The sequence below is a fragment of the Papio anubis genome, chromosome 5 (assembly GCF_008728515.1).
Source record: "Papio anubis isolate 15944 chromosome 5, Panubis1.0, whole genome shotgun sequence".
In the NCBI taxonomy this organism is placed as follows: Eukaryota; Metazoa; Chordata; class Mammalia; order Primates; family Cercopithecidae; genus Papio; species Papio anubis.
The window spans coordinates 47,658,965-47,685,243 of NC_044980.1; the positions used below are offsets into that span (position 1 = coordinate 47,658,965).

General features: G+C 37.1%; 1 protein-coding gene across 1 annotated transcript in view; it reads left to right on the forward strand.

Moving 5' to 3' along the window:
• The window catches only part of ITGA2 (integrin subunit alpha 2), a 107,392-nt gene that overhangs the window by 71,351 nt on the left and 9,762 nt on the right, over window positions 1–26,279 (forward strand). Inside the window, exons 12-27 of the mRNA XM_031666154.1 lie at window positions 13–158; window positions 1,903–2,046; window positions 4,028–4,231; window positions 4,985–5,121; window positions 6,248–6,387; window positions 9,238–9,389; window positions 11,085–11,195; window positions 11,762–11,844; window positions 12,266–12,407; window positions 13,542–13,634; window positions 14,218–14,294; window positions 15,662–15,745; window positions 19,237–19,339; window positions 20,971–21,081; window positions 22,055–22,156; window positions 23,799–23,912. Of these exons, the coding sequence (XP_031522014.1) occupies window positions 13–158; window positions 1,903–2,046; window positions 4,028–4,231; window positions 4,985–5,121; window positions 6,248–6,387; window positions 9,238–9,389; window positions 11,085–11,195; window positions 11,762–11,844; window positions 12,266–12,407; window positions 13,542–13,634; window positions 14,218–14,294; window positions 15,662–15,745; window positions 19,237–19,339; window positions 20,971–21,081; window positions 22,055–22,156; window positions 23,799–23,912 (1,943 nt within the window). The remainder of the gene's footprint in view (window positions 1–12; window positions 159–1,902; window positions 2,047–4,027; window positions 4,232–4,984; window positions 5,122–6,247; window positions 6,388–9,237; window positions 9,390–11,084; window positions 11,196–11,761; window positions 11,845–12,265; window positions 12,408–13,541; window positions 13,635–14,217; window positions 14,295–15,661; window positions 15,746–19,236; window positions 19,340–20,970; window positions 21,082–22,054; window positions 22,157–23,798; window positions 23,913–26,279) is intronic.

A 26,279-nucleotide genomic window follows, 5' to 3' on the forward strand; every position in this document is an offset into this window, starting at 1 on the left:
CTTACGTTTTAGGTTACTCTGTGGCTGCAATTTCTACTGGAGAAAGCACCCACTTTGTTGCTGGTGCTCCTCGGGCAAATTATACCGGCCAGATAGTGCTGTACAGTGTGAATGAGAATGGCAGTGTCACAGTTATTCAGGCTCACCGAGGTGACCAGGTAAATCTCACTGTTTAGCAGGTGAAATTAATTTTATGGGCAACTGGGCAGGTGGGGAGTCGGGTGAGCAGAAGTGGAAACCAACATGACCTGAGTGCTTACTCTGTAATCTGAGTTTGTTAGTGTATTCCTTAAATCGTCACAACAATACCAAGAAGACAGCCCTCCCTTTTGACAACTGACTGGGAATTTAGCTAGCCTTCTAAGGTCACACAGTGTCCATGGATTGAGCCGTCATTAAAGCTCAGTCCTTTCTGGACTCAGAGGTTGTCCTGTTTGATTACATCCCCTTCATGTTTTTGACTCCCTGGATTAATAATGCATGGACATTATTTAGTTGTGATGGCAGGCACCTAACCACTGCTTTGTAGGTAAGCACACACCAGAAACAAGGATTTGGAGAGGAAATAATCAGAAGAAGGGAGCAAAATAACATTATAAAGACTGAACTTCTGCATCTGGACCTGTCAAAATGTCCTTTTAGTTTGGAAGATTCTAAAAGTAAAACAATTATCTTCTCTGCCACTTTCAACTGATGGGTGACAGTTTGGTAGTCAGACCCTATGATGAATCCCAGTTATGGCCCACTACAGCAAAGATCTGTTGCTAGGGCAAAGGTCAGCTGATTGCTTCCTGTTTCCTTACTAAACAGTTTTGACCCAGGGGCTTGACACACATTTAAAATGAGCATCGCTAATCCCTGACAGCCAACAAAAAGTGGTTTCCTTCTTTGAGCTGGAGAAACTTACAAAGATTTCTCTTCTCTTAGATTGAGTGTGATCCTGCTATTGCTATGGATTTTCTAGGAGTAAGAAGACCTGAGCTCTTGACTTCCATGACCATAAATTAGCATACTTTATGTGACCATAAATTAGCACATACTTTTCTCTCTCTTTTGATATTTTAAAGAAGTTCCTTTTTAATTTAGAAAATAACAGTGATAGTATTATGAAAGGAATCATTTCTTAGTCATTTCTAAATCCTTAAAAAGTGTTCACATAGGCATGCATTGAATGCTACTGAATGAGGTGAATGTTCAAAGTCTCAGCTTTTCTTATTTTAATTTATCTCCACCTAGTCCTCCTGTCCCAATCTATCCAGCAACTGCTTACCTGTCTCATATCATGCCTTGTACACTTACATCATCATATGTGCTTCACCACTTCCCTCCACCTAGAAAACTCCATGTCCTTCTTACTTTGCAATTCAAATGATATTTTAACTTTCTAAGCCTTCCTGACTCTCCTGCTCTCTGATCACTCAGCATTTGGAACTTTCCTCTATTACAATTTATTTTACCATAGAAGCTTAATTATTTATTCTCCCTGCCTCTACCTCTCCTGCCTTTCACTATGACAGACCTCACATACCTACGAAAGGTTTGCCTTATAAGTATGCCTTTGACCCCCTGGTGTCAGAAACACCTGGAATGCTAATTTAAATTGCTGTGTTCTGGATCACATCCTAGACATTACATCAGAATCTCTAGAAATGGGTCTCAGGGATCTGTATTTCAAAGGCATTTTCTTGGAGATACTTGTGCACACTAAGATTTAAGAACCAGGTGTTAGATGGTATTAGAACCTGCGGGAAGGGACTATGCTGTCTGTCTTCATATTCCTAGCACTTTGCAAATAGTAAACATTCAATTTTTGTGTATTGAATGAGCAAGTAAATGTTCAGCGTAATATTAGAAGTATGTGAATCCTAGGAATTCTAAGGTTAACATGTTTTATTGCTCCAGATTGGCTCCTATTTCGGTAGCGTGCTATGTTCAGTTGATGTGGATAAAGACACCATTACAGATGTGCTCTTGGTAGGTGCACCAATGTACATGAATGACCTAAAGAAAGAGGAAGGAAGAGTCTACCTGTTTACTATCAAAAAGGTAAAAAAAAAAAAAAATCGTTAAACTAACAGCTTAATTTGCTTTAGTATTGACAATTTAACCTGCATTTGGAAAGAAAATTTATTATTATTGCATGATAATTTGCACAGATAGTATGGTTTACATTTCATCATTTTTGAGGATGTCCCCATTAAGTTATGATTTTAAAAATTACATTAATGGGAAAAACTAGAGTTGAATGTATAGTGTACTGCCATTTTCCATGAGAGGTCTTTGAATATATAGTCTCATACAAACAAAGCCATTCTAAGTGTACATTATTTATTGAAATATGCATACACACAAACATTTGTGTATTTCTCTAGTATCACGTGTAATTTTTTCTATAAAGACAGTAATAACAGGGCAATGCTATCTTGTTATCAGTTGACAGTGAAAAACACAAGTTGCACCAGGCACATTGTAAATTCCATGTGATCCCAGATGCTTTCTACATTAGTTTGTCAGGAAGTGTCATTGCTTAGTGTAACATTTCGGCATGTGTCCAGCTCTTGAAGTTTCAAGTCCTTCCACAAAAAAAACCATACGTGAACATGGAAAAGCATAATATTTCCAATTTGTAGACTGAACTCTCTAAATCCATGTATATAAATATAGTTAACTCCTTGAAATAAAAAAAGAAAACCAAATTAAAGACACAGATTGACACAGAAAATTATATGACAACAGAAGGGAAAGGATGGAAAAGAGAAGCTGATGTTAAAGTAGTAAATATTATGGTTAAGTGTTGTGATATTTTGTCGTACCCGATGTATTGATATTTATGTAAAAATTAACCTCTTAACAGATGTAATTAATTAAAACAATTCTAAAGCATTTATACATATAAAGAATGTATAATTGAGTATCCACAAAGGCTGGACCTATTTACTTGTTTGAAAAACTGACAAATCCCCCATTCTTTAAATATTTCTTACTTGTGAGATATACTGAATTGTCATTAATTGTTGAAAATGAAAAGATCTTTTAATACCGTGTCAAACTCAGTAACAATTTTTGTAAGATTATAATAGAGGAGAAAGAATCAACACTGACCCAGTTTCATGGTTGAGAAACATTGCTTTCTTGTGAAGTCATGAAATATTTCCATACTTTATTATGAAATCTAAGAAAAAAAATTGTGTTTTACAAGGACATGTCTTTTCCTTCACACAGAATTATTTAGTGTTTTTAATAATGGAGATATTAATCTCATTTTCTACTTCCTGTACCATTATAATTATGTCACTATTTGGTCATTTTTACAGAAAGCCTAAATTAAGATATTGTGTTTTATTTTGTTCTGTGTCTGCTTTAATTTCAATCAAGATATTAGTAGTTTTCACCAGAAAAATTTTAAATCAAAAGGTTGGAAATAGGTGAAGATCGTATTATTGAGAGGAAAATGAGACCAAGAAATTGATGCTGTTCAGCTACAGGAAAGAGAATTGTCTCCTTTCACCTTGGTTTAGGAGCAGATATTTATGACCTGAAATTCTTATTTATAATTCTGATCATAAATAGTTCAGGTTTAAAATTCTATCCATTTTTAACATTAAAAAATTATTTTGGTCATCGATTGCTCTGAAATTTATTTTCTTTTTTATCATATGTTTTTCACTTTTTTAAATGGATGGGGTCTTGCTCTGTCACCCAGGCTGGAGTGCAGTGGTATGATCATAGCTCACTGCAGCCTCTAATTCCTGGGCTCCACCGATCCTCCCACTTCAGCCTCCTGAGAGCTAGGACTACAGGTGTGTGCCACCACTCCTGGCTAACTTTTTACAAAAATGTTTTGTAGAGACAGGGTCTCACTATTGCTTAAGCAGGTCTCAAATACCCGACTTCAAGCAGTCCTTCTGCCTCAGCCTCTGGAATCTTTGGGATTACAGGCATGCGTCACCACACCCAGCTGCTCTGAATTTTAATTATACAAGTTGTAAGGTTTGCTTTAATCATCCTTTTGTTCCCCCTTTGCAAGGGCATTTTGAGTCAGCACCAATTTCTTGAAGGCCCCGAGGGCATTGAAAATGCTCGATTTGGTTCAGCAATTGCAGCTCTTTCAGACATCAACATGGATGGCTTTAATGATGTGATTGTTGGTTCGCCACTAGAAAATCAGAATTCTGGAGCTGTATACATTTATAATGGTCATCAGGGCACTGTCCGCACGAAGTATTCCCAGGTAATCCAGGAGCTGCCGAGACGTATGTATTTGTAGGTCTTACCATATTAGACGTAGAAAGCGTCATGTAAACCATGCAATCCTTCCCTCTTATTTTCTAACTTCATTATTTCACTCAACAAATGTTAAATGAGCCTCCACTATGTGCCAAGCACTGCTCTAGACTCTGGGGATGCTATAAGAACAGGACAGACACAATTCTGATCTTTGTGTGCCTTATATTATATTGGAGGAGACAAATGAAAAAAAAGTAGATAAGACTAAGTGTTCCAGATAGTAATAAAGGAAATTTTTAAAAAGCAAATGAAATTAAAATAGGAAATAAAATTTCAGAAATAGGAGTATGAGGTGGTTGAAGGGGTGACTAATGAGGCCTCACTGAGCAGTCAATTTTGAAGTAAGACCTGAGGGAAAAGAACTAGGAACGGAACCCTGCACCTGAACTTGCCTCAATTTGCTCCCAGCCCACTGATCTTTTCACTGGTTTATGATTTTTATTAAAGATGTATGCTGTCCCCTTGATGAAAATGTGGCTGTAAGAGTGATACAGAGATCAGATAATAAGACGTGACTAAAAAACTAATCTTTAGAATTTGTAGAGAATGTTTATTCAAATAAACAAATGTTTATTCCAGATTGTGTTTACAATCTGGAAAATGACTACATAGAAAATATAATAATGAAATGCAGAGGCTGCCATTTTCTGGTTCAGCTGTTGTGTACTATAATTTCGTGTCAAACTTGCTCTTTTAGAAAATCTTGGGATCTGATGGAGCCTTTAGGAGCCATCTCCAGTACTTTGGGAGGTCCTTGGATGGCTATGGAGATTTAAATGGGGATTCCATCACTGATGTGTCCATTGGTGCCTTTGGACAAGTGGTTCAACTCTGGTGAGTCAGGAAGAGCCAGACACAAACTACAAATTACCTGCTAAGAAAGCAGAACATGTCTGTACTGATATTATAGAAATGCCATATGCATTCTATAAGACTATAGGAAATTGATGTATCATAGTTTGCCCAAAGGAATAAATGTGTTTTTCCAAGTGCGAAAAATAGATATATTTGCTCACCATTAGAAATACATTTCTCTCCTCATATGGTGAGTAAAAACAGTGCATAGAAAACATAAATTTCTGGAAATGGTGTCCAGGCTATTTCTGAATGTTATCTTCCAATAAATAGCCTTATCTCAGCATACAGAAGGGAAGCCTCATGAGAGTGCATTTAGAATACTGAAAATTCAGACAGCACAAGTAAAGTGTAACTTCTATGTGACTAAAAGGTATATTTTAAAATTATTAGTCATAAACAATAAGCCATTATTTAGGTTTAGCTGACCTCTCATTGACTTCCATAGGAATTGAAGATTCAGGTGGAACAATATGAAGGTCATGTGATTCAAGGTCAAAAATAAATATATTGGACTGGCAAGGGAATAGAATCAGAAAGAAGTTGATTATTCAATCAAGAATCTCCATTCATTTGTCTCTGTCAAAAAATGTGCTTTAAAGTCCAAATATTTGAACAATAGAATAATATTCATTGATTGTTTTTTATTTCTGAGTTTAATGATACTATTTACAAATCTCACTTGTGCTTTTAAAGAATGAAGTGCATTATTTCTATTGCAAAATGAAGCTTTTATGTGGAAAAAATAAAACTCAAGAATAATATTTAAGACATTAAAAAACAAGAAAATATATTTACTGAACAAATCAGTTAAAATCATTTCAGAGTAGCGTTATCAAGAGTACCTACATGTATCCCAGAACTTAAAGTATAATAAATAAATAAATAATATGTTAAATGTGGATTATGTCAGTGATGCAGTCACAAATTAGAAAAAAAAAATTATGTCTGTCTGCCATCTTAGAGCCTTCAAATATAAACTACTGCTACCGTGCTTTAGAGAGAAAAATTCAGTAATGCTGGTACTGGGTCCTCTTTGATAAAGGATATAATACGTGTGCTCAGTAATAACATCCATCCATCTGTTCCTCTTTATGTCTTTTAGGTCACAAAGTATTGCTGATATAGCTATAGAAGCTTCATTCACACCAGAAAAAATCACTTTGGTCAATAAGAATGCTCAGATAATTCTCAAACTCTGCTTCAGTGCAAAGTTCAGACCTACTAAGCAAAACAATCAAGTGGGTGCGTATATCTGAAATAATCTATATAGAAATTGGTTGGCTTACAGAGTTTTAGTCCTGAATATAACATATTTTGGTTTGTAGGCCAAGAGAAATAAGGGTCTTTGGTTACAGACACTTAAGTTTCCATACACTGGAGATGCCTGAGAATGGTTCATTAGTCATGGAAGGTTAGTTTAGATCTTCCTTCCACATCTCTAGAAGGTTCTGCTGCAGAAAGTTGTAATCTCTATGACATAACCAAGGGCCCTCCTGTTTCCATCCTTTGAGTTTCTCTTACCTCCACTTCTCTTACTTAAAACCTTGAGCATACACAGATTATGCTGAACTGTCACTCAGATGACTATATCATGTTGGTTATGCCATGATCTATATAGGACAGGTTCAGTAAAAGTATCAAGTATTTTTCCTGTTCTTGAGCAATTAATAAAAATGAAATAATGAAAGAAAACATGAAAAGCAATGTATAACTTTTCCCAGTGTTTTAAATGTTCTAAATAATACAGAGAAATGAATAAAAGTCTGAATTATGTCTCATCAGATGGGGAAGGGTGAGGAAATCGTTGTGGGCAAGTGTCAGCAGGAATTATTGTCTTTTCTCTTGGGCTGGCCAAGCTGTCTTTCAAGGCCTGGCAAAGGTCCTGCCTCCTCTTCGAAGCTTTTTCTAAGCACATTATCTCACCTTCATCTCTCCTGCCCCAGTTATCTCACCATGCTCAATACATAACTTGCAATTTAACACTTGATTCAAAACTACCTTCTTTCATGAACCGCTGCTTCATGGGTCCCCATTCCCCTTCCATCAGAATTTGGCTTTAAACTTCAGAACCTGTAGCTCCTATAGGAATTCAGTTAAGTGACAAATACATTACCTTAAAACTGAAAATACAGAAGAAGTTTATTTGCCATTATTCATACCAAGATACAAATAAGGTGAGAACGCAAACAAAATTAGATTCAAATCTCAACGTGCTTTCCATATTTTCCTACTTTTTATATCCATTTGGAAGTTTTCCCTGCAGGTGTTCAAAGATTGACCTAATTTTGAGTAGCATATCTCACTTGACCTGCCTTGTAGCACATCTAACTGAGCACACATGATAGTGAAGTCAAAAACCGTTGCTGTATAAACATTGTGGCTAGTCTGCCTAATAGATTAACTTGGGAAATATATTAGTTGGCAGAAACAGCGGGCTGGTCAGCTCTTCTGGCCCTGAAGCAAAGATGTGTCTCACGTTATCTTCCCTTTTTGACTATACTTCAACCCTTATGGAGATGCACACTCAAAAATTCTACTTTCAGAGAATTTCCTTCCCATCCACAGCCTGCCGAGGGTTTCTGGCCTTTCTTACTATTGGGTGTCTTTCACTGTAAATCTCTTTTCCTGATGCCTTCAGGTCCACACTGATAAGCCAAGTGAAATGATTGTGAGCTCATTTGTCACTTCATTGCTTGGCAATAATAGTATGTAAGACATGAATCCCATCTTCACAACTGTGGAAAGTGAATTTATAAAGCATATGGTTTCTATCATTTATTGCATCAGGTGCACACTCCAGTTTAAGATTAATAACATAGCCTACGAAGCTATGCATCATTTTTACAAAGCTGCTTGAAAAAAGAAAAGGAAAAGCATTATAACGTGGACTAACTTTGTCCTAACTGCACTCACCTCCCTGCCATTGTTTTTCCTTTACATCATCTTCACAACTTATTTTTAGTTTATTTAATTCTTTAATATTTTATCTATCTTTGTTGGCATTGTTAAGTCATTGGAGCAAGAAAAATTGTACAACATATATGATAGATTTTTTTCAAGGTAACATGTAGAATTCATATTTTGGGAAGTATATACAACCTTTAAAATATTGAAAATAATAAAGTAAGATAGAATAACCCCAAATAAGGCAGTAAGGCAGCTGATGCTGTGAATGGCACCAGATGTTCTCTCTCAGTTTTGGACATATGGCCAGTGGACTTTAGTTGAAGGTAATAATTCTGATAGCTTAGACATTGGCTACTGACATCAGTTATTATCACATAATTTTTTTTCATGGGTTGGTATTAGGAAACAGAGGTTCAAAGAGGGTAAGTAAATTGCCCCAAATCACAGAGCTCATAAACAGCAGAATTAGGATTCAAACCAAGTCTGCCTGATTGAGACTTTATTGCTGCAGTGTTGCATGCATTTCCCTATGTGAGCATCTAGAATAGGCCAGGCACTGTCCATGTTCCCTTAGAGTATCGCTGTTAATCTTCACAATAACAATTAATTCTTACAACTGGATAGAAGCAGAAAAACCATGAGCTCTTATTTCAAAAATTCCCAACTTTTACTTCTGACTAGCTGCGTGAACTTAGGTGAATTATTTTACATCACTTATTCTAGTTCATTATTTGAAAAATAAGATAATAAATTCACTTTCCAGATTCATTGTAAAACTTGTATGGCATATATGAGAATGTGTCCGATCACTGGTGCTCAGCAACTGTTCCTTTCCATTCTGTGTCTCCACGTTATGAGTAATGAAGCCCGTGCTTGTGGGAGTGAGCAATTTGCCCAGGTTCATCACAGTAGGTTTCCTGGCGGCAAGTCTAGTTTTCTTTCCACTGCTCCCAGCCACATTTCTCTGAATCACATTTCTTTGTATGCACAGTCACCTACGTCACATCAGAGCTAGAATGACAAATGGTATGTGGTGCTAGCTATGGTTCACAAGCCACCAATACGAAGACTATTTCCATATTTTCTTGATGTAAGATACTTTGTCCAAGAAGACACAATAAAGCAGAGACGCTTTTTCCTATAAGTTGATTTGAAATAACATTTCTTTATGATTTTTTATCATAGCCATTGTATATAACATCACACTTGATGCAGATGGATTTTCATCCAGAGTAACCTCCAGGGGGTTATTTAAAGAAAACAATGAAAGGTGCCTGCAGAAGAATATGGTAGTAAATCAAGCACAGAGTTGCCCCGAGCACATCATTTATATACAGGTGAGGCCTCAGGACCAACCCTTTTCATTTTCTTTCTTCTTAAAGACAAATGAGTGGTAAAAGTCTAAAATAGAAGCTTATGAGTTAGAAAATGTTTGCCCTTCTAATGAATGCCTTTCTTATGTAATTCCATAAATAAGAAGCATATTTACTTTATGCTAATACTTATGGTCACAATCTATTATTATATAAGTCAGCAGCATCAGATTTCATTCGGAATTGCAATGAAAGGGCTAAAAATACAATTCTTAAAGAAATCATAGATACAGTGTTTTCTTAAATGTTTAACAGAGAGAACTTGCCATTGGCAATAAATTTTATTTTGATAGTTTCCTATCAGGGAAAAATTTTATTTATTGTTCAGCTACTGAAAAATAAGTCCAATTGTGGTTTCTACTATTAGATTTCAGTTAACATAGATGCAATGTAGTAGATTATGAGATAACAATTATTTGTTCTAATTGTATGCTATAATTACTGTATTTTACATGGATTTTGAAAATTTCCCAAGTAAGAAAAATGCTTTTCAGGAGAAAACTTCCAACCAGAAATTTATTTTATAAATGATGTGAATATTTCCACCTTGGAAACCACATAATGGCATTTGAAAGGATAATTTACTCAGGAAACCATTTTTTTAAAAAGGATATTTAAGTACTTTCTTAGAATATGGTTCTCAGAATTTAAGGAGCAAAGGAACTGCCAGGGAAACTTTTGGGAAATGTATATTCCGGGTTCTTACCATCAGAAATCTAAGTTTGAAGGCCCAAGGAATATGCAGGTCTAAGGAGCACCACAATTATTTCTCATGTAAATGGATGGTACAGAGAGATCTTACTTCAAGAAATGCTAAGTGTAAACACTAGAAAAACATAAAGTTGACGGTTAAATGAATTAAAATCAGTTGAGTTGTTTAGTTAATTTTTCAGTTTGAAGGTTTCTTGTTTGTGAAGACATGGACTTCTTTGTTGTTAAGGTGACAATTTTATAGATTCTTTAAAGGAAAAAATCTTTTTTCCCTTCTCTCCCATCCTGTGCTAAGTGGTGGATCAGATTATACTCGTAATCCCTAGTGAGGAAATGGAGACAGCCAAGCTGTTTTTCTTTAAAGTAAAAAAAAAAAAAAAAAAAAAAAATCCTCTTTCTCTATTTGATATCAAAGCCAGTTAAAGTACATCCTACTTGCTAAGCCCACAGCCAGCCAAGGAAACATCTCCTCATAGCCCAGAGCTGTCATGGTAGACAGGCCCCTAGAAGGAGTAAGTCCTTCTGGGAGGACTTCTGGGAGGCCCCCAAGAGTTAAGAGTAAGTCCTGCCTGTGAATAGACTAAAGAATACCAAGATACCGCTTCTGAGTAAAAGGCAAATTCAAATGTTAGGGTTTCACTTGTATAGACATAGTGCTTTCTTGACAAGAACTGATGAGCTTCATTAACTAAGAATCCCTGCTTCAAATTCTTACTAGACCCAAGTCTCCTTTGGTTTCTTAGTAGAAGAGAGGCTAAAAGCAGAATTAGGTTGGAAGAAAAGAAGTGAGAGTCTTGATTATTCAAAACAAAGATATTCTACATAATTGAGAGCTGACTGTGCTCTTAATTGTAAACACATTTATAATCTTTTTCTTGTTTTAATGCTGCTGTGCCCTAATAAACTGACTCTGTCTCTCCCTGTATGTTTGTGTATGTGTATGTTTAGGAGCCCTCTGATGTTGTCAACTCTTTGGATTTGCGTGTGGACATCAGTCTGGAAAACCCTGGCACTAGCCCTGCCCTTGAAGCCTATTCTGAGACTACCAAGGTCTTCAGTGTAAGTGCAGCTTACACTTCCTGGATTTAGACTGGCAAACAAAGTTTCACAGTCACTACAATAGTGTCTGAAGGATACTTAGGATGCAGCCTGTAAATTCTTAATTTTCTAAATGAAATACAATTACATTTGCATAAAGTTCACTAACACTGAAGTTCCATGACAGTAAGGATTTTTGTTTTTCTTGTTCACTGCTGTATTTCCAGTCCCTAGACCTGGGCCTGGCCCATTGTATGTGTTCAACACATATTTGTTGAAGAAATAAATAAAAATAAAGTAAATGCCTTGTGCTCACCACTCAAAAAATATTACCAATACATATGAAGCTCTGTGGATCGCTGTCCCCGCCATAGACACTTTCATCTAGCTCCCCCTGCGCAAATGATTATCTTGAATTTTGTGTTTATTAATGCTTTTCTTTACTATTTTGTTAAACATTTATATATTCCTAGAACATTGTTTGGTTTTATACTTTATGTAAATAGAATAATACTGTATGTATTCTTCTGTAATTTGCTTTTTCAACCCAAGAGCAAATGTATGGATCTTTTTTTCCTTTTTTGTAGATTCCTTTCCACAAAGACTGTGGTGAGGATGGACTTTGCATTGCTGATCTAGTTCTAGATGTCCGACAAATACCAGCTGCTCAGTAAGTTTTACTTTAAAGCTCATTGTAAAATGTAGAAATAAAAGACACACTAGATTACTTTATTCAAGTGAATGTTTATAGAGTTTTTCTACAAAAGAAACATTCATAACTAACAAGACCTTTAAAAACTAAATTTCAATGTCTACTATCCACATAAGAGTAAATTAATAAGAAATATAAAACTATCTGTATTTAAATGGTTCCATTCCCTCTAATATAATAGCAACAAAGAACAAAATCCAAATGCACTTACTTATTTGTTGTCAGTATCATTTTAATGCAAAGATAGTTTATTACAAAGCAATTTTCTCAGTATTCTAGGTAAGTCTAAAGAGTTTAGTTTTTTAATGAGTGAAATTTTAAAATACTGGCCTTTTTATTTAACAGTAATGGCTTCCTCCCTCCTTTTTGCTTTTAACAGAGAACAACCCTTTACTGTCAGCAACCAAAACAAAAGGTTAACATTTTCAGTAACACTGAAAAACAAAAGGGAAAGTGCATACAACACTGGAATTGTTGTTGATTTTTCAGAAAACTTGTTTTTTGCATCATTCTCCCTGCCGGTATGTGATGAGACCCTGCGCTTACTTCTACCATGCTTCCTACTTATCGATCACTCTATGTCCTCTGAGTTGTTTAAAGAAGCACCCTAACCCTCAGCATGATCAGTCTGAACTTTGTGGCTTCCGACTAGTTAAATCGCATGAGAACATAGTCTGGCTCTATATCTAGATTCTGCTTGACAACTCGGGTCAGTTTTTCCCTTATCCTGAGACTTGGCAGCAGTAGCCAGACACTCCCATAACTCTTCTTGAGCCATCAGTGTGATGAGGCTACTGCATTCTGCACAGATGCGGTGCACTTGCTCTGAGACATTTGAGTCCCAAAGCTCAGCCTGAGCTTTGCAACTACGGTTGCTGCTGCTGCCAAGATGATGCAGATCAGCAAAGCCAGCTAATCACATTGACTTGATCGTTATACCAGGAACACACTTGACCGTGAGTGCTCCCTAGTCCCTCCCCTACCACCAAATGATGAAGAAAAAAGGGAGAGAAGGAAAAGCTGAGATTTTCCAAATGAACTACTTGATTAAAGGATTAAATAGTGATTTCATTTAATTTAAAGTTAATGTGATCTTAATAGGCTTAGAGTTCTAAACCTAATCTGACCTTGCTGTTTAAACATCCTGTGCCAAGTGGCAACTACTTCTTTTAAAGGGGGGAAAAAAAACCCTGAAGAAAACAAAACAAAACAAAACAACAACAACAACAACAACAACAAAACCCTTCAAATTATTTAAAATACAAACGCCAATATATGATTTTATTTTCTTCTCTTGAAAATGCTTCAGATAAATTGAGAAAAACATATTCCTAAAGCCAGCATTTTAAAATACTGAATTAAAGCTATTTGTGCATCTGAAATCTAAAAACTATCTTTTTCTGAGGAAAAAAATACAGTATTTAATCTTTTCTTTGGTTTGTTGGATATCCTAGGTATCTTTAGGGCTAGCAGTAAAAATAGTATATTAGCCACCTGGGCAGTATAAAATTTCAAGTCTTGAGGGATAATAAATTACTTCAGTATGAACCAACCTTACTGCTAAAATGTCACTGTACCTCTTTCACCAGGTGTGTGCATACGCAGCCAAATATTATATGCCAATTGATCATTGTTGTTTCCTTGGTCTTGTTCAGGTTGATGGGACAGAAGTAACATGCCAGGTGGCTGCATCTCAGAAGTCTGTTGCCTGTGATGTAGGCTACCCTGCTTTAAAGAGAGAACAACAGGTACGGCTTGCATTTCATCCTCCAGTCCATACAAGCCCTCCTCAGCACATATGCTGATTTACCAACATAACATCCTGCTATCATAATTTGATAGGCATCACAAAATAACTGGCTGCATACTTAGGGGAAGTTTTCAATATCTGAATGTTTTCTTTAAATTATTAATAAAAATGGGATTTTCTCCATGCAATTCATTCCAAAAGGTACACACAATATGGAAGGTTCTTTTTGTCTAAATATATCGAGCAACATTGGTCAAAGCACTATACACAGAGTCATGGAGATCATTTATTAACCCCTGTTAACAAGTTTCACATCAGCTCATAGCTTCTAAATTCAGACAGGTATATGCACCCGGATAACTTACATGTGTCACTTGGAAGTCAAGCTTCTCTAATTCTAATGTGAAGCATAGTGAAACAAGGTGGACAAATAAAGATATTCTATAAATTGGAAAACTTAAGGTATATAAAATTCAGAATCAAATTTGAGTGAGTTTACTTTTATGGGAAGCATTTTTTTTTTCACATTGACCCCTGAGTATGAAGCATCATAGACTGAGAAATTTTAATTTTGTCTTTAGGTGACCTTTACTATTAACTTCGACTTCAATCTTCAAAACCTTCAGAATCAGGCATCTCTCAGTTTCCAAGCCTTAAGGTAAAACATAATTAAGTCATCAATGGAATGATGGATAGCTTTATATTTCTCTTTTTTTTAAAATTTATTTATTATTATTATTATACAAGTTCTAGGGTACATGTGCATAACGTGCAGGTTTGTTACATATGTATACTTGTGCCATGTTGGTGTGCTGCACCCATCAACTCGTCAGCACCCATCAACTCATCATTTACATCAGCTATAACTCCCAATGCAATCCCTCCCCCCTCCCCCCTCCCCATGATAGGCCCCAGTGTGTGATGTTCCCCTTCCCGAGTCCAAGTGATCTCATTGTTCAGTTCCCACCTATGAGTGAGAACATGCGGTGTTTGGTTTTCTGTTCTTGTGATAGTTTGCTAAGAATGATGGTTTCCAGCTGCATCCATGTCCCTACAAAGGGCACAAACCCATCCTTTTTTATGGTTGCATAGTATTCCATGGTGTATATGTGCCACATTTTCTTAATCCAGTCTGTCACTGATGGACATTTGGGTTGATTCCAAGTCTTTGCTATTGTGAATAGTGCTGCAATAAACATACGTGTGCATGTGTCTTTATAGCAGCATGATTTATAATCCTTTGGGTATATACCCAGTAATGGGATGGCTGGGTCATATGGTACATCTAGTTCTAGATCCTTGAGGAATCGCCATACTGTTTTCCATAATGGTTGAACTAGTTTACAATCCCACCAACAGTGTAAAAGTGTTCCTATTTCTCCACATCCCCTCCAGCACCTGTTGTTTCCTGACTTTTTAATGATTGCCATTCTAACTGGTGTGAGATGGTATCTCATTGTGGTTTTGATTTGCATTTCTCTGATGGCCAGTGATGATGAGCATCTTTTCATGTGTCTGTTGGCTGTATGAATGTCTTCTTTTGAGAAATATCTGTTCATATCCTTTGCCCACTTTTTGATGGGATTGTTTGTTTTTTTCTTGTAAATTTGTTTGAGTTCTTTGTAGGTTCTGGATATTAGCCCTTTGTCAGATGAGTAGATTGCAAAAATTTTTTCCCACTCTGTAGGTTGCCTGTTCACTCTGATGGTAGTTTCTTTTGCTGTGCAGAAGCTCTTTAGTTTAATTAGATCCCATTTGTCAATTTTGGCTTTTGCTGCCGTTGCTTTTGGTGTTTTAGACATGAAGTCTTTGCCCATGCCTATGTCCTGAATGGTACTACCTAGGTTTTCTTCTAGGGTTTTTATGGTATTAGGTCTAACATTTAAGTCTCTAATCTATCTTGAATTAATTTTCATATAAGGAGTAAAGAAAGGATCCAGTTTCAGCTTTCTACTTATGGCTAGCCAATTTTCCCAGCACCATTTATTAAATAGGGAATCAATTTCGTAATGTTTCTTTCTATAGTGAAAGCCAAGAAGAAAACGAGGCTGATAATTTGGTCAACCTCAAAATTCCTCTCCTGTATGATGCTGAAATTCACTTAACAAGGTAGGTGAAGCAGTGGGTAACCTGTTATCACTAACACCAACTCTAGATCAGAAGATTTTTGGCTCATGGCTAAAGAAGTCCTCTGTATGCTCATTCTTAACTGAAGAATTTGAATTACAATTCTTGTCAACTAAAACAGAAGTCCACAGACATATCGGTCCCTAGGAAAACCTTGAGTGACTCATTAGGTTTATTAAACTAACGAGAACAGCCCAGAAAGGCAGAGAAAGATCCCTGTAGCCACACATCACAGGCACACTTCACATTGCAGGCCCTCTGAGTAGCTGCAAACATTCTCAAAATGTTGAAACAGAACTCTCAAAGGTCCTGAGAATTGTCTGCACTTTCTTCTCACTGCCTGCTTCCCATTGTATATGAGATCTCAAGCGGTATCCCCATTCCTGGACATTGAGGCCCCAAGCACAAAGTTTTACACACAGTAGTTTCACAATAAATATTGAATCTAGTCACGGTTTGAATATTCAAATATTGAAACTAGATCAAGTCTAGTTTCTGAGTGAAAAATTCCTAACATATCAGATTAGGGTTTTCTTCCAGCCAGGAGGAAATGAGGTTTTTTCCAAAGGAGGTCATCCATAAAGAAATGCTTTGTTCCCTGTTTTTACCTGCCCAAAGCAGGCAAACCTGAGAGCAGTGGTGTAAATGTTACTGGTTGATACCAGCTGTTTTTAATTGTTCAGGGGGACGGGTGTCTTGGGAAGTGGGTAACATCCACATTTCACAGGTTCTAATAGATTGATATCACTTTAACTCATACATAGAAATAAGGTGAGTTCATGGCAGACAAACTGGGGCACAGTTGTGCAGGTGCAATGGGCCCAGGTGATGCCCTCCTACAGGCCTGGGAGCCAGAGTTCTCTACCTGGTGAAGCACTAGGACAGCTTCCCAGCACAGATCAATGACCCCTGAATGGCACACTGCAGCACTTTCCCAAGAAATCCAGTGACAGCAGGTTTGTCTAATTTCTACCACAATCACCCCAGCCCCTAAGAGCATGGAATCTGTAGATCATTCAATAGCTCTCTGAGCAAAAACAAAAAGGAAAATATGTCATCATGTCTAGAGCTTGAGCCAAAGAGCAAAGATGAAAAGAATGCTTCTGTATCAAGTGAGTTGCAAACAGCACAAGCAGAAGCGAAATACAGTCCAAATAATACATCTCTGAAAAAGTCATCAGCAACTGCAGACTTCAAAGGATCCCCACTTGCTAAAATAAGGCATTGGAAACAAATGCAACCAACCCAAATTGATGTTACCACATTACCTGAATATTTTCCTTCTTATATTGATCCTTTCTTCTAAATATTTTTTGTCAATACAGTCTTTTTATTATTTTACTGTCCTACAATGGTCAATATTTTCCCAGATATTTAAGAATGAAATAAATATAAGATTGAAATGAGACTTTACTTTTACTAATTATCATATTAGGCATGTATTTTTGTAATGGCAACTTGAATTCAAATGTATTCTAATGTTCTTTAAAATATATCCTCAAAAACATTAACGTAGAGAATTATAAAGGACAAAAGCTAAAACGGCTCCCAGTCCTACTACCAAGAAAACCCAAACATTAGAGAAAGATACACAGTAAGAGATCATCCCTCCCCACCTTCCCTAGTGCCACTCCCCATAGGGGACTAACAAGACTTTTCCGAATATCTTCCAGATACAGGGTTGCTTATCTACCAGGATATGTGCATATAACACACACACACACACACACACACACACACACACGCACATTTTATTACCCAAAAGGAATGCTAAAACACTCTTCTGTACCTTGCATTTTACGTAATCTTAGAAAAGTTTTCATATGAGGACATACAGATCCAATTTATTCCAGTTCTGACTGGATCATAATTTATATAACCAATTCAATATTAACAAGATATTTGGTTGTTTTGCATTTTTATTTTGTTTGGTTTAACCATCACAAGCAATGCTGCAAAAAAATTTAACAAACATCTTTACAAACTTTTGAAAAAAATCCTGCCCAATAACTTAGTGTATTTCTTAGCAGCAACTTTGATACTGTATAACTGTACAATTATACCGTAAAAAAAAGATGGGTAGAAATAGCGATAATAGTATTATTTCTGAAGCAGGATCCCCCTGAGTATAGATAACTACTATATAAATATATTGATCAACACTTAAGTAGCCTAAGGAACACCTAAGTAACAAATGGAAAAGTGTCAGATCTCTTTAAAATGCAAAGAGAGACCATATTAATTTAGAAATTGGCCCCATTTAGGATCTCACACAAAGATCTTCTGGAAGGCATAGGAAATAATTCATGCACACACATCCAAGCTTTCTGTTTCAAATCCTAGTCAGTTTTCCCATTTTCCATGTCAGGCTGACAAATCATTGTTTCCTCTCATATATAACCTTGACAAATACATCCACTCAAGTCTCCCTATGACATATTTTCCTTTTATGGATTTGGAAAAAATTCATTAAGGCATAAAAGAGGGAAAGACAAGGTTTTAGTACAGAAACCCAAAAAAATTCTACTTCAGAAAATGCCCACCCCAAGTTTTTAAGAAATAGAATTAACATTCTATAATTAACATAAATTGTCCAGTGGGAATAAATGGAAAGGATATGCACAGTGTTCTCAGACCCCTACCCTCACCACTCATACCTTAATCCCCAACCCAAAGAAGCTACTCTGGTTGGAATCCCACCTCAGAGCCCCAGAAATGAGTGAGGAGAGGGGAGGTCCCCAGTTTCATTCTAGTCTGAGTGGTCCTATGAGGGTTTCTCTGATCTCATCATCACTTTGCTTGCAGAACTTTGTTGGTAATCTTAAGCAAAGAAGTTAAGATCAATCCAGTGTGTTTAGGTCCAGAATACTAAAACCTCTGGATCAGCCATCTTAAAGGTGGTCTCTACACTAATGGCGGAAACAGATTTGACCAACCCCATTCAGACTAAACCATTTGAATTGGTTTGCAACTAAAGAAGGATAGGAAGAATGAATAATACAGGCATCCAGTAATGAACACTGAAGGTGCTCAATACCCTGTTATTACATTTGAGCCACAGCAAGGTGAAAACCCTTGGCTTATAAATCCATTTATTCAACCAACAAGTACTGACTGTCTACTATGTTAACATGCTAGTCAATGTAACGGTAATCTTGGGAAGAGTTCTACTGTCAATTCTAAAGTAATACTTTTGTACTTATTTAGAAACTTGACAATTGGTAGACATATAATGCACAAACTCTTAGCAGAAAGTCCACAAAGAAATATGTTTTGAAAGGAATTTATGTTAGTCTTAGAAACATACATTGGACCATAAGCCCATAACAAGCATTTCTTTTGATTTGGTGCCTTTGTAACTAAAAGTAAAATTTATTTTAACCTAAACTATAAGATACTTAAATAAAAGAAATATTAACCTTCAAGAACAAAAGCAAACTAAAATATTTGGCTTTACAAACATCATCCAACAGATCTACCAACATAAATTTTTATGAAATCTCTTCGGATGGGAATGTTCCTTCAATCGTGCACAGTTTTGAAGATATTGGCCCAAAATTCATCTTCTCCCTGAAGGTTGGTAAGCCTGTCATAAGGATGGCAAATCCAGGAGAAAGCGAGAAGAAAAAAAAAAAAATGAGTCTGGAAATAAAAGGAAAAAGTAAAAATAAATTGAAATACATCCGTGGTTCTCAAACTTGAGTGTGCATTAAAATCACCTGGAGGAATTGTGAAAACACAGATACTGGGCTTTATCTCCAGGGTTTCAGATTCAGTAGGTCTGGGGTGGGCCTCTACATTTGCATATCTAACAAGCTCCCAGGTGTTGCTTATGCTGCTGGTCCAGGTGCCATACTTTGATAACCGATAGGCTAGATCATAGACAAGTAAACAACTGGGCTTTGTGCGTAGTTATGTGTCTTGGGTAAGAGATAATTGATATATTTTGAAGGCAAATGTTCAATATTAACCAACAGAGTATTACTATAAAGGTATTGCTGTGGGGAAAAGTCTTTGGAATATGATTATTATGTCAATTTATCCTTAGAGACTACTTCTGTTTGAATTTTCCTTTTGTATACAAATATGTACAGCAATACTAGGTAGTATCTAAAAATATTTTTGAACCAAATTCTATTTACTATTAGAAAGCAATTATTAATCTAAAGATTACTACCAGATATATGAAGATAAATTAATTTGTGAAAGAATAACTATTTTATAATGTAACAAAATTAAATACACTTTGGGAAGGAAAAAGAATTTATCCACTATCCTAAGTCAATACCATTTTATTTTTGTTCATTTCTCACTAGTTTGTTACATGGTTGCAACCCTGCAATTTTGTGATTAAAAAATCTTTAGAAGAATCTTTATGATCTAGATACTATAATAGAATTTATAAAATGTGGATGGTATTTGGCAACTACATTCTTTAATGGGGCATCTATTCAAGTAGTGGTAATAACATTCATAGAGTGTGTAATAAGTACCAGCTGTTGTATCAAGTGCTTTACATACGTTATCCCATTTAGTTCCCAGATCAGTTTTGAGCTTGGTATTATTTCCAGGGATGTTATTTAAAATATTTAAATAACCAGTAGGGTATGAGCCCTGGCCAATTAGAACAGAAACCCCCACCAGTTAGAACAGATGCTGTACAAGTGCCCTGTGCCAGCACATTCCTGCTGAATTTCTGATCATCTTTATTTTACAAATAAGAAAAGCACAGAGAGGTCAAGTTCCTTGCCCAAGCCACACTGCTAATCAGCAGCAGACTGGGACAGCACACCCTGGCATCCCAACTCCACAGATGGCATTTTAACCATTTATACCACATGTCTTGCAAGTCACAAATTACTTACCCATTAACATTGTAGATGTTGAGTTTTTTTCCATTGAGCCATTTATGCCTACTGTTCCATTATTGGAACACGAAGCATGTGGGAGTTACTTATATCCTACTGCTCAAAGTCATCGCCAAAGTATGATTGAAATTTCAAAAAAAATGCAACCTCAGGCATAAATGTGTTTTAAGAGGTGAGACACAGAGGCTTGAAGTGTGACTATAAAGTGATGGCTCACTTTCATTTGGACTCAATCTTACCACCTCGTAGTTGCCCTTCATCAACACAGGGGTTACCGGTGAATTTCCTGGCATCATGTACATCCTGTTGCAGTACTGGCGCATTTTATTCTCTATGTAGGTAACAACAGGAAGTGTTCCAGTAAGCATGGCAACTGTAATCATCCACATCCCTCAATATACCAAAGAAAAGAACCCACTGATGTACCTAACTGGGGTGCAAACAGACAAGGTAAAGAATACAAAATTGCCTAAAAAATATGCACTTTCAAGATGGAAATAACCCATGAGATTAGGGTGATCATGTCTGACATTTTACGGATGGGAAACAGACGGTAACTCCTATGCAGCCCAGGTGCCAACTGACTAGCAGTTAATTTCATATTAGAAGAAGAATATTGTTACAAGAAAACAAATGTTTGAGTCTAGGCAATTGCAGGTGGCAGAAATTATTCCAAAAACCCCATTTTGGCCAGGTGAAGATCTGACTTTGACAGGCCCTGTGCAGGCTGGGAAGTGAGAGGCTGAACCTGTATGGGAAGCATAGCAGGTCTTCACAGCTGCAGTGAGGAGCTGGTCTTCAAGCAGCCAGCCTGGACTTTCTCCTGGTAATACTCAACCCTGGCTGTTCATTTTAATCTCTCTGTTTGCTCTTTTAAATAAGAGTGCCCAGACCTAACCCAGGTAATTAAATCAGAATCTCTAGGGATAAGATTCCTACACTAGGGTTTTTCTTTAACCACCCCCACTCCATCCACCCTGTGATTCTAGCACGCATCCTGGGCTGACAAGCACAGCTCTAGCCAAACCCCTTGACACTGGCTCATCTTCAGTCCAACAGCGATATTATTCAATAGTTGTTTTATTCCTGTAGTGTGCATAGGGGGCTACAGGAAAATCAAAATCCTAAAATGTTCCAGAGAAAATTACCCTGAATTATTCACAGTGTTTAGCTATTACAGATTTGCCTCATCATATGTGGGCTATAAGAACCTAGCCCACCTCATCAGTTCACATCAGGAGCATTTAAATACTTCATGTTTACCTGACGATTATATGAAGTGTGGCCAGGTCAGCGGCATTGAAAGAATCCTAACAGCCCTTCCCAGGCCCCTACAAGTGATAGGAGGATTTCCTAACATGTTGAAAGGAACATTATAAACTGTTTTGTTTCTGAAGTCTGATCAGGTGTTCTTCTTTTATAGGCTGGTGACATCAGTTGTAATGCAGATATCAATCCACTGAAAATAGGACAAACATCTTCTGTATCTTTCAAAAGTGAAAATTTCAGGCACACCAAAGAATTGGTGAGGACAAGTTAACATGTGAAAGTTCCCCTTATTCATTTATTTCACCTGTGATCAGGATGCTGCTTTTCTCCTACCAACTGATATCATAGAGCTTACTTATTTTGACTTTGATGCTTATATGAGTCAAGACTTAGAAAATATTAGGTTGTGCAAAAGTAAATACGGTTTTGAAACCCACAATTACTTTTGCACCAACCTAATATGTGTTCAAATCTAGGTTACTGGAATTATCTTATGCCTCTTCTTATAAAATACAAGTTCCAGATTTCATGACATCAGAAAAACTCATGTGAAGCTATTGTGTTTATGCATTGTGCACTTTGGAAACAAGGCAAAGAGCTGTGAAGGAACTGGGTGTGTGCTACAGAGGAGAAGCCCCTTAAATCCCCCTTCCACATACTACTGATGTTTTTTATTTAGCTGTGAAATATGCTGCTGCACTTCTTTGTTTTTCAATATCTTGTTATTTCCTGCTGTCAAGCTATGCCTGCTTCTTTGGGAAAGAGACAAGTCTAGCATCTGGCATGGTGCTTGGCACATATTAAATATTGAAATAAGTAAACCTTTAGTAAGCAATAACTCCTAAACAAACCACAGCTCTCCCCTATGAACAGTATTGGAATTCTCCTGGTTTTCTTTGATTGCAATTGTTTTATTTTGTGAAGGATGGGGAAAACAGGAAACCAGAAGAATAAAATTATGTTTCTTTTAATGTGTATTAATCTACAAATAAGTAAATGAATGCTGTAACGGAAGTGGGTCATGCTACCTTTTGGCCTGGAACATAGGTCAATATTCATAGATTTTCAATTAATCACTTCATTTTTTAATGCAGTTTTAAGTTCATGGAAGAATTGAGTGGAAAGTACAGAAGTTTCTCATATACCCCCTGTCCCACACAGCCTCCCCCACTATCAAAATCCTGCACCAGAGTGGTATACTTGTTACAATCAATGAAACTACATAAATGTATCATCATCAACCAAAATCCATAGTTTACATTAGGGTTCACTCTTGGTGTTGTTAAAATCCATGCTGTGGAATTTGACAAATGTAAAATGACATGTATCCCCCACTATAGTATCATACAGTGTATATTCACTGCCCTCCACATCATCGGTGCTCTGCTTATTCATTCCACCCGCCCCACTAGCCCTTGGAACCACTGATCCTCTTTCGGTCAACTTTTTTTTAAAATCTAGGGAGTCTATCATTAGGTTTAATGACAAAATTGTAGTACATTTTGTGTATGTTTAATAATTATTTAACTAGTACATTGTTGATAAACAAGTTACAGTTTGGGGGGGGTTGGGTTTTTAGGTCTTTTTACTCTTAGAAATAGTAGTGCAATAAACAGGCTTGGGGTACTTTGTTCCACACATTGCTGATTATCTCCTGAGGCTGTCTATACAGACAGGAAATGGATGGGGCAAACGGTGTGCACTTTGTACATTTTGAGATATAGTCCCAAAATCCCTTGAAGGAGGGCAGGAGGGTTAGAACTACTAATAGCTCATGAGATTGTCTGTTTTCCTAGATGCATCCCAGCACTGGGTTTTATCTATCTTTAAAATTTTAGTATTTATTTTTAACTCCTACTAACTTTCTCTCTCTTTTACCTTTGACTCCATACTATAAGAACTGCAGAACTGCTTCCTGTAGTAATGTTACCTGCTGGTTGAAAGACCTTAACATGAAAGGAGAATACTTTGTTAATGTGACTACAAGAATTTGGAACGGGACTTTTGCTTCAGTAAGTATAAGTTTTATTTGTTAGATTTATCAACAGCAAGGAAATGTAAGGCTGCACTGACAAGTTCTTCCCCTTTGACAAAATAAGTATTCTGGCTAACGTCTGCAGTGGCCAAATCACCCAGAGCATTTCACCCTGGAAGGCAGCACACTTCCATCCCTTTCCAATGCTCATCCAATTTGTCACAGTGCCTCAGAGTCGCCTGGGGTACTTGTGAAAGGGTCTGTTTCTCAGACTCCATGCGACCTACCACATCGATGGGAATGGTGTCAAGGTCATCTCTGAGGCCCTGGGCTACAAGAGGCAGCCTGCTTTGTCCCGCTCTAGGACTTACCCCACTCTCCATCTTCCCAGTCTCCTCTGCCACACCCAAATCAAAATGCCTGTGCTCTGTCTCACCCCTTGAGCTCTCAGTTAATTGTATGATTGACCTCAAACCACCCAGTAGATGAATCTAGCATACGGATATGTCTTCCTATTTTACAGCCAGGTCATCACCCTGCTCTCCTGTTTTACCTTCCCTGATGGAAGAGCCCAGTGGGCACATGATTTTCTAAGTCATCTCAATTCCCATGAAAAGTTTGAAGAAAAAGCCAAAACAATGTCATTGTTGTTGTTGTTGTTTTTCCATATGGCAACTGTGAATCTGCTCTAGTGATATTTGCTTTCAGCAGGGATTTTGGTAGCCAGAATTTCAGTCTGGCATGAAAAAAATATAAGGATAGACAGGCCTCCTTAAATTGGACTGCTTGTGTGGCTAGCATTCCTTTTACTGACATGAGCTCCAATTGAGGAAGAAAAACAGAAATTAGTCTGAAACCTCCTGGGGACTTTTGTAGCTCTTACTAAATTTTTTTTTTCTTTTTAACAAATAAATCTGTTCCCAAGGTGCTTACAGCCAAACGCTACTGATTTTTTTTTTCTTTTTACCGTTTCATGATCTCTTCAATAAACCCACTTCCTGCTATAGAGTTTTATAAAACTGGAGAACTCAGCACCCTCCAAACTCATCCCTGGAGTCAAATATAAGTAATATTCTTGGATAAAGACATGGAAGAAAAATGAATAGTAAAAGTTAGAAAAAATGCAGAATTGGGGGAATGGGGAAGTGAGGAGTTGAATATTTCTTCTGGCTTGCTTGCTTTTACTTTGTTTTCCTGTTAGTTACATTTGTTTCAAGCCTTCAGGACAATTCTAGGTCCTTTAAGATGTGAAGAGTGCTGTTAGTTGTACCACCTTCCCAGCTGCTGCCGTGTGGTGCTTAGTTTTGCTCCATTGGTTCTTGGCTCCTTGGATTTGAGGAACAAATGTTTTCAGAGCAAATTTTGCCAACTGGAAGGAACACTGACTGTTGCACATCAAAATGCATGCATGCCAGCTCTGTAAAACACATTTGGATTTTCTCGAGTTTAAGACTACATCATTTTAACTGTGGGACTTTTTAAAGTACCTTCCCAACGATCTTCAGAAGCAGTAGTTTATTTCTGGGAGCAAACTTCCTAGAAAGTGTAGTATTTATGCCACTTTAATGTGGCTATGGTGGTTAAACTAAGGAAACACCCTTGAGATGTCAAGGTATGTCAAGTGACATACAAGGATTGGTGTCAAGTCCTACATATCTTCCTCCTTCGTGAAAAGTCAAATGTTTATCCTCACCTTGCTTCCAGCAATTTAAGCAGCAAAGTGGATGTTTCTCAGACCACTTAGGAGGTCCAGTCTGGTTTTTTTTTTTGTTTTTTTTTGGTTTTTTTTTTCGTTTTTTTTGAGATGGAGTCTCGCTCTGTCGCCCAGACTGGAGTGCAGTGGCCGGATCTCAGCTCACTGCAAGCTCCGCCTCCCGGGTTTACGCCATTCTCCTGCCTCAGCCTCCCGAGTAGCTGGGACTACAGGCGCTCACCACCTCGCCCGGCTAGTTTTTTGTACTTTTTAGTAGAGACGGGGTTTCACCGTTGGCAAGGCTGGTCTCGAACTCCTGACCTCAGGTGATCTGTCTGCCTAGGTCTCCTAAAGTGCTGGAATTACAGGCACCAGCCACCCCACCCAGCTGAGTTGATGTTCTTATATTCCTAGTTTGTTGAATGCTTTTATCATGAATACTTTAAATGCATTATTTTCTTAAATTATATAGAAAATGAAGTGTGAAATTGCAAACCAAAGTTACAGTAATACTAGCTTTTGAACTAATAATATTTTTTTCAAAAAAAAATATATATATATATGTATTTTTTTTTTTTTTGAGACGGAGTCTCGCTCTGTCACCCAGGCTGGAGTGCAGTGGCCGGATCTCTGCTCACTGCAAGCTCCGCCTCCCGGGTTTACGCCATTCTCCTGCCTCAGCCTCCCGAGTAGCTGGGACTACAGGCGCCC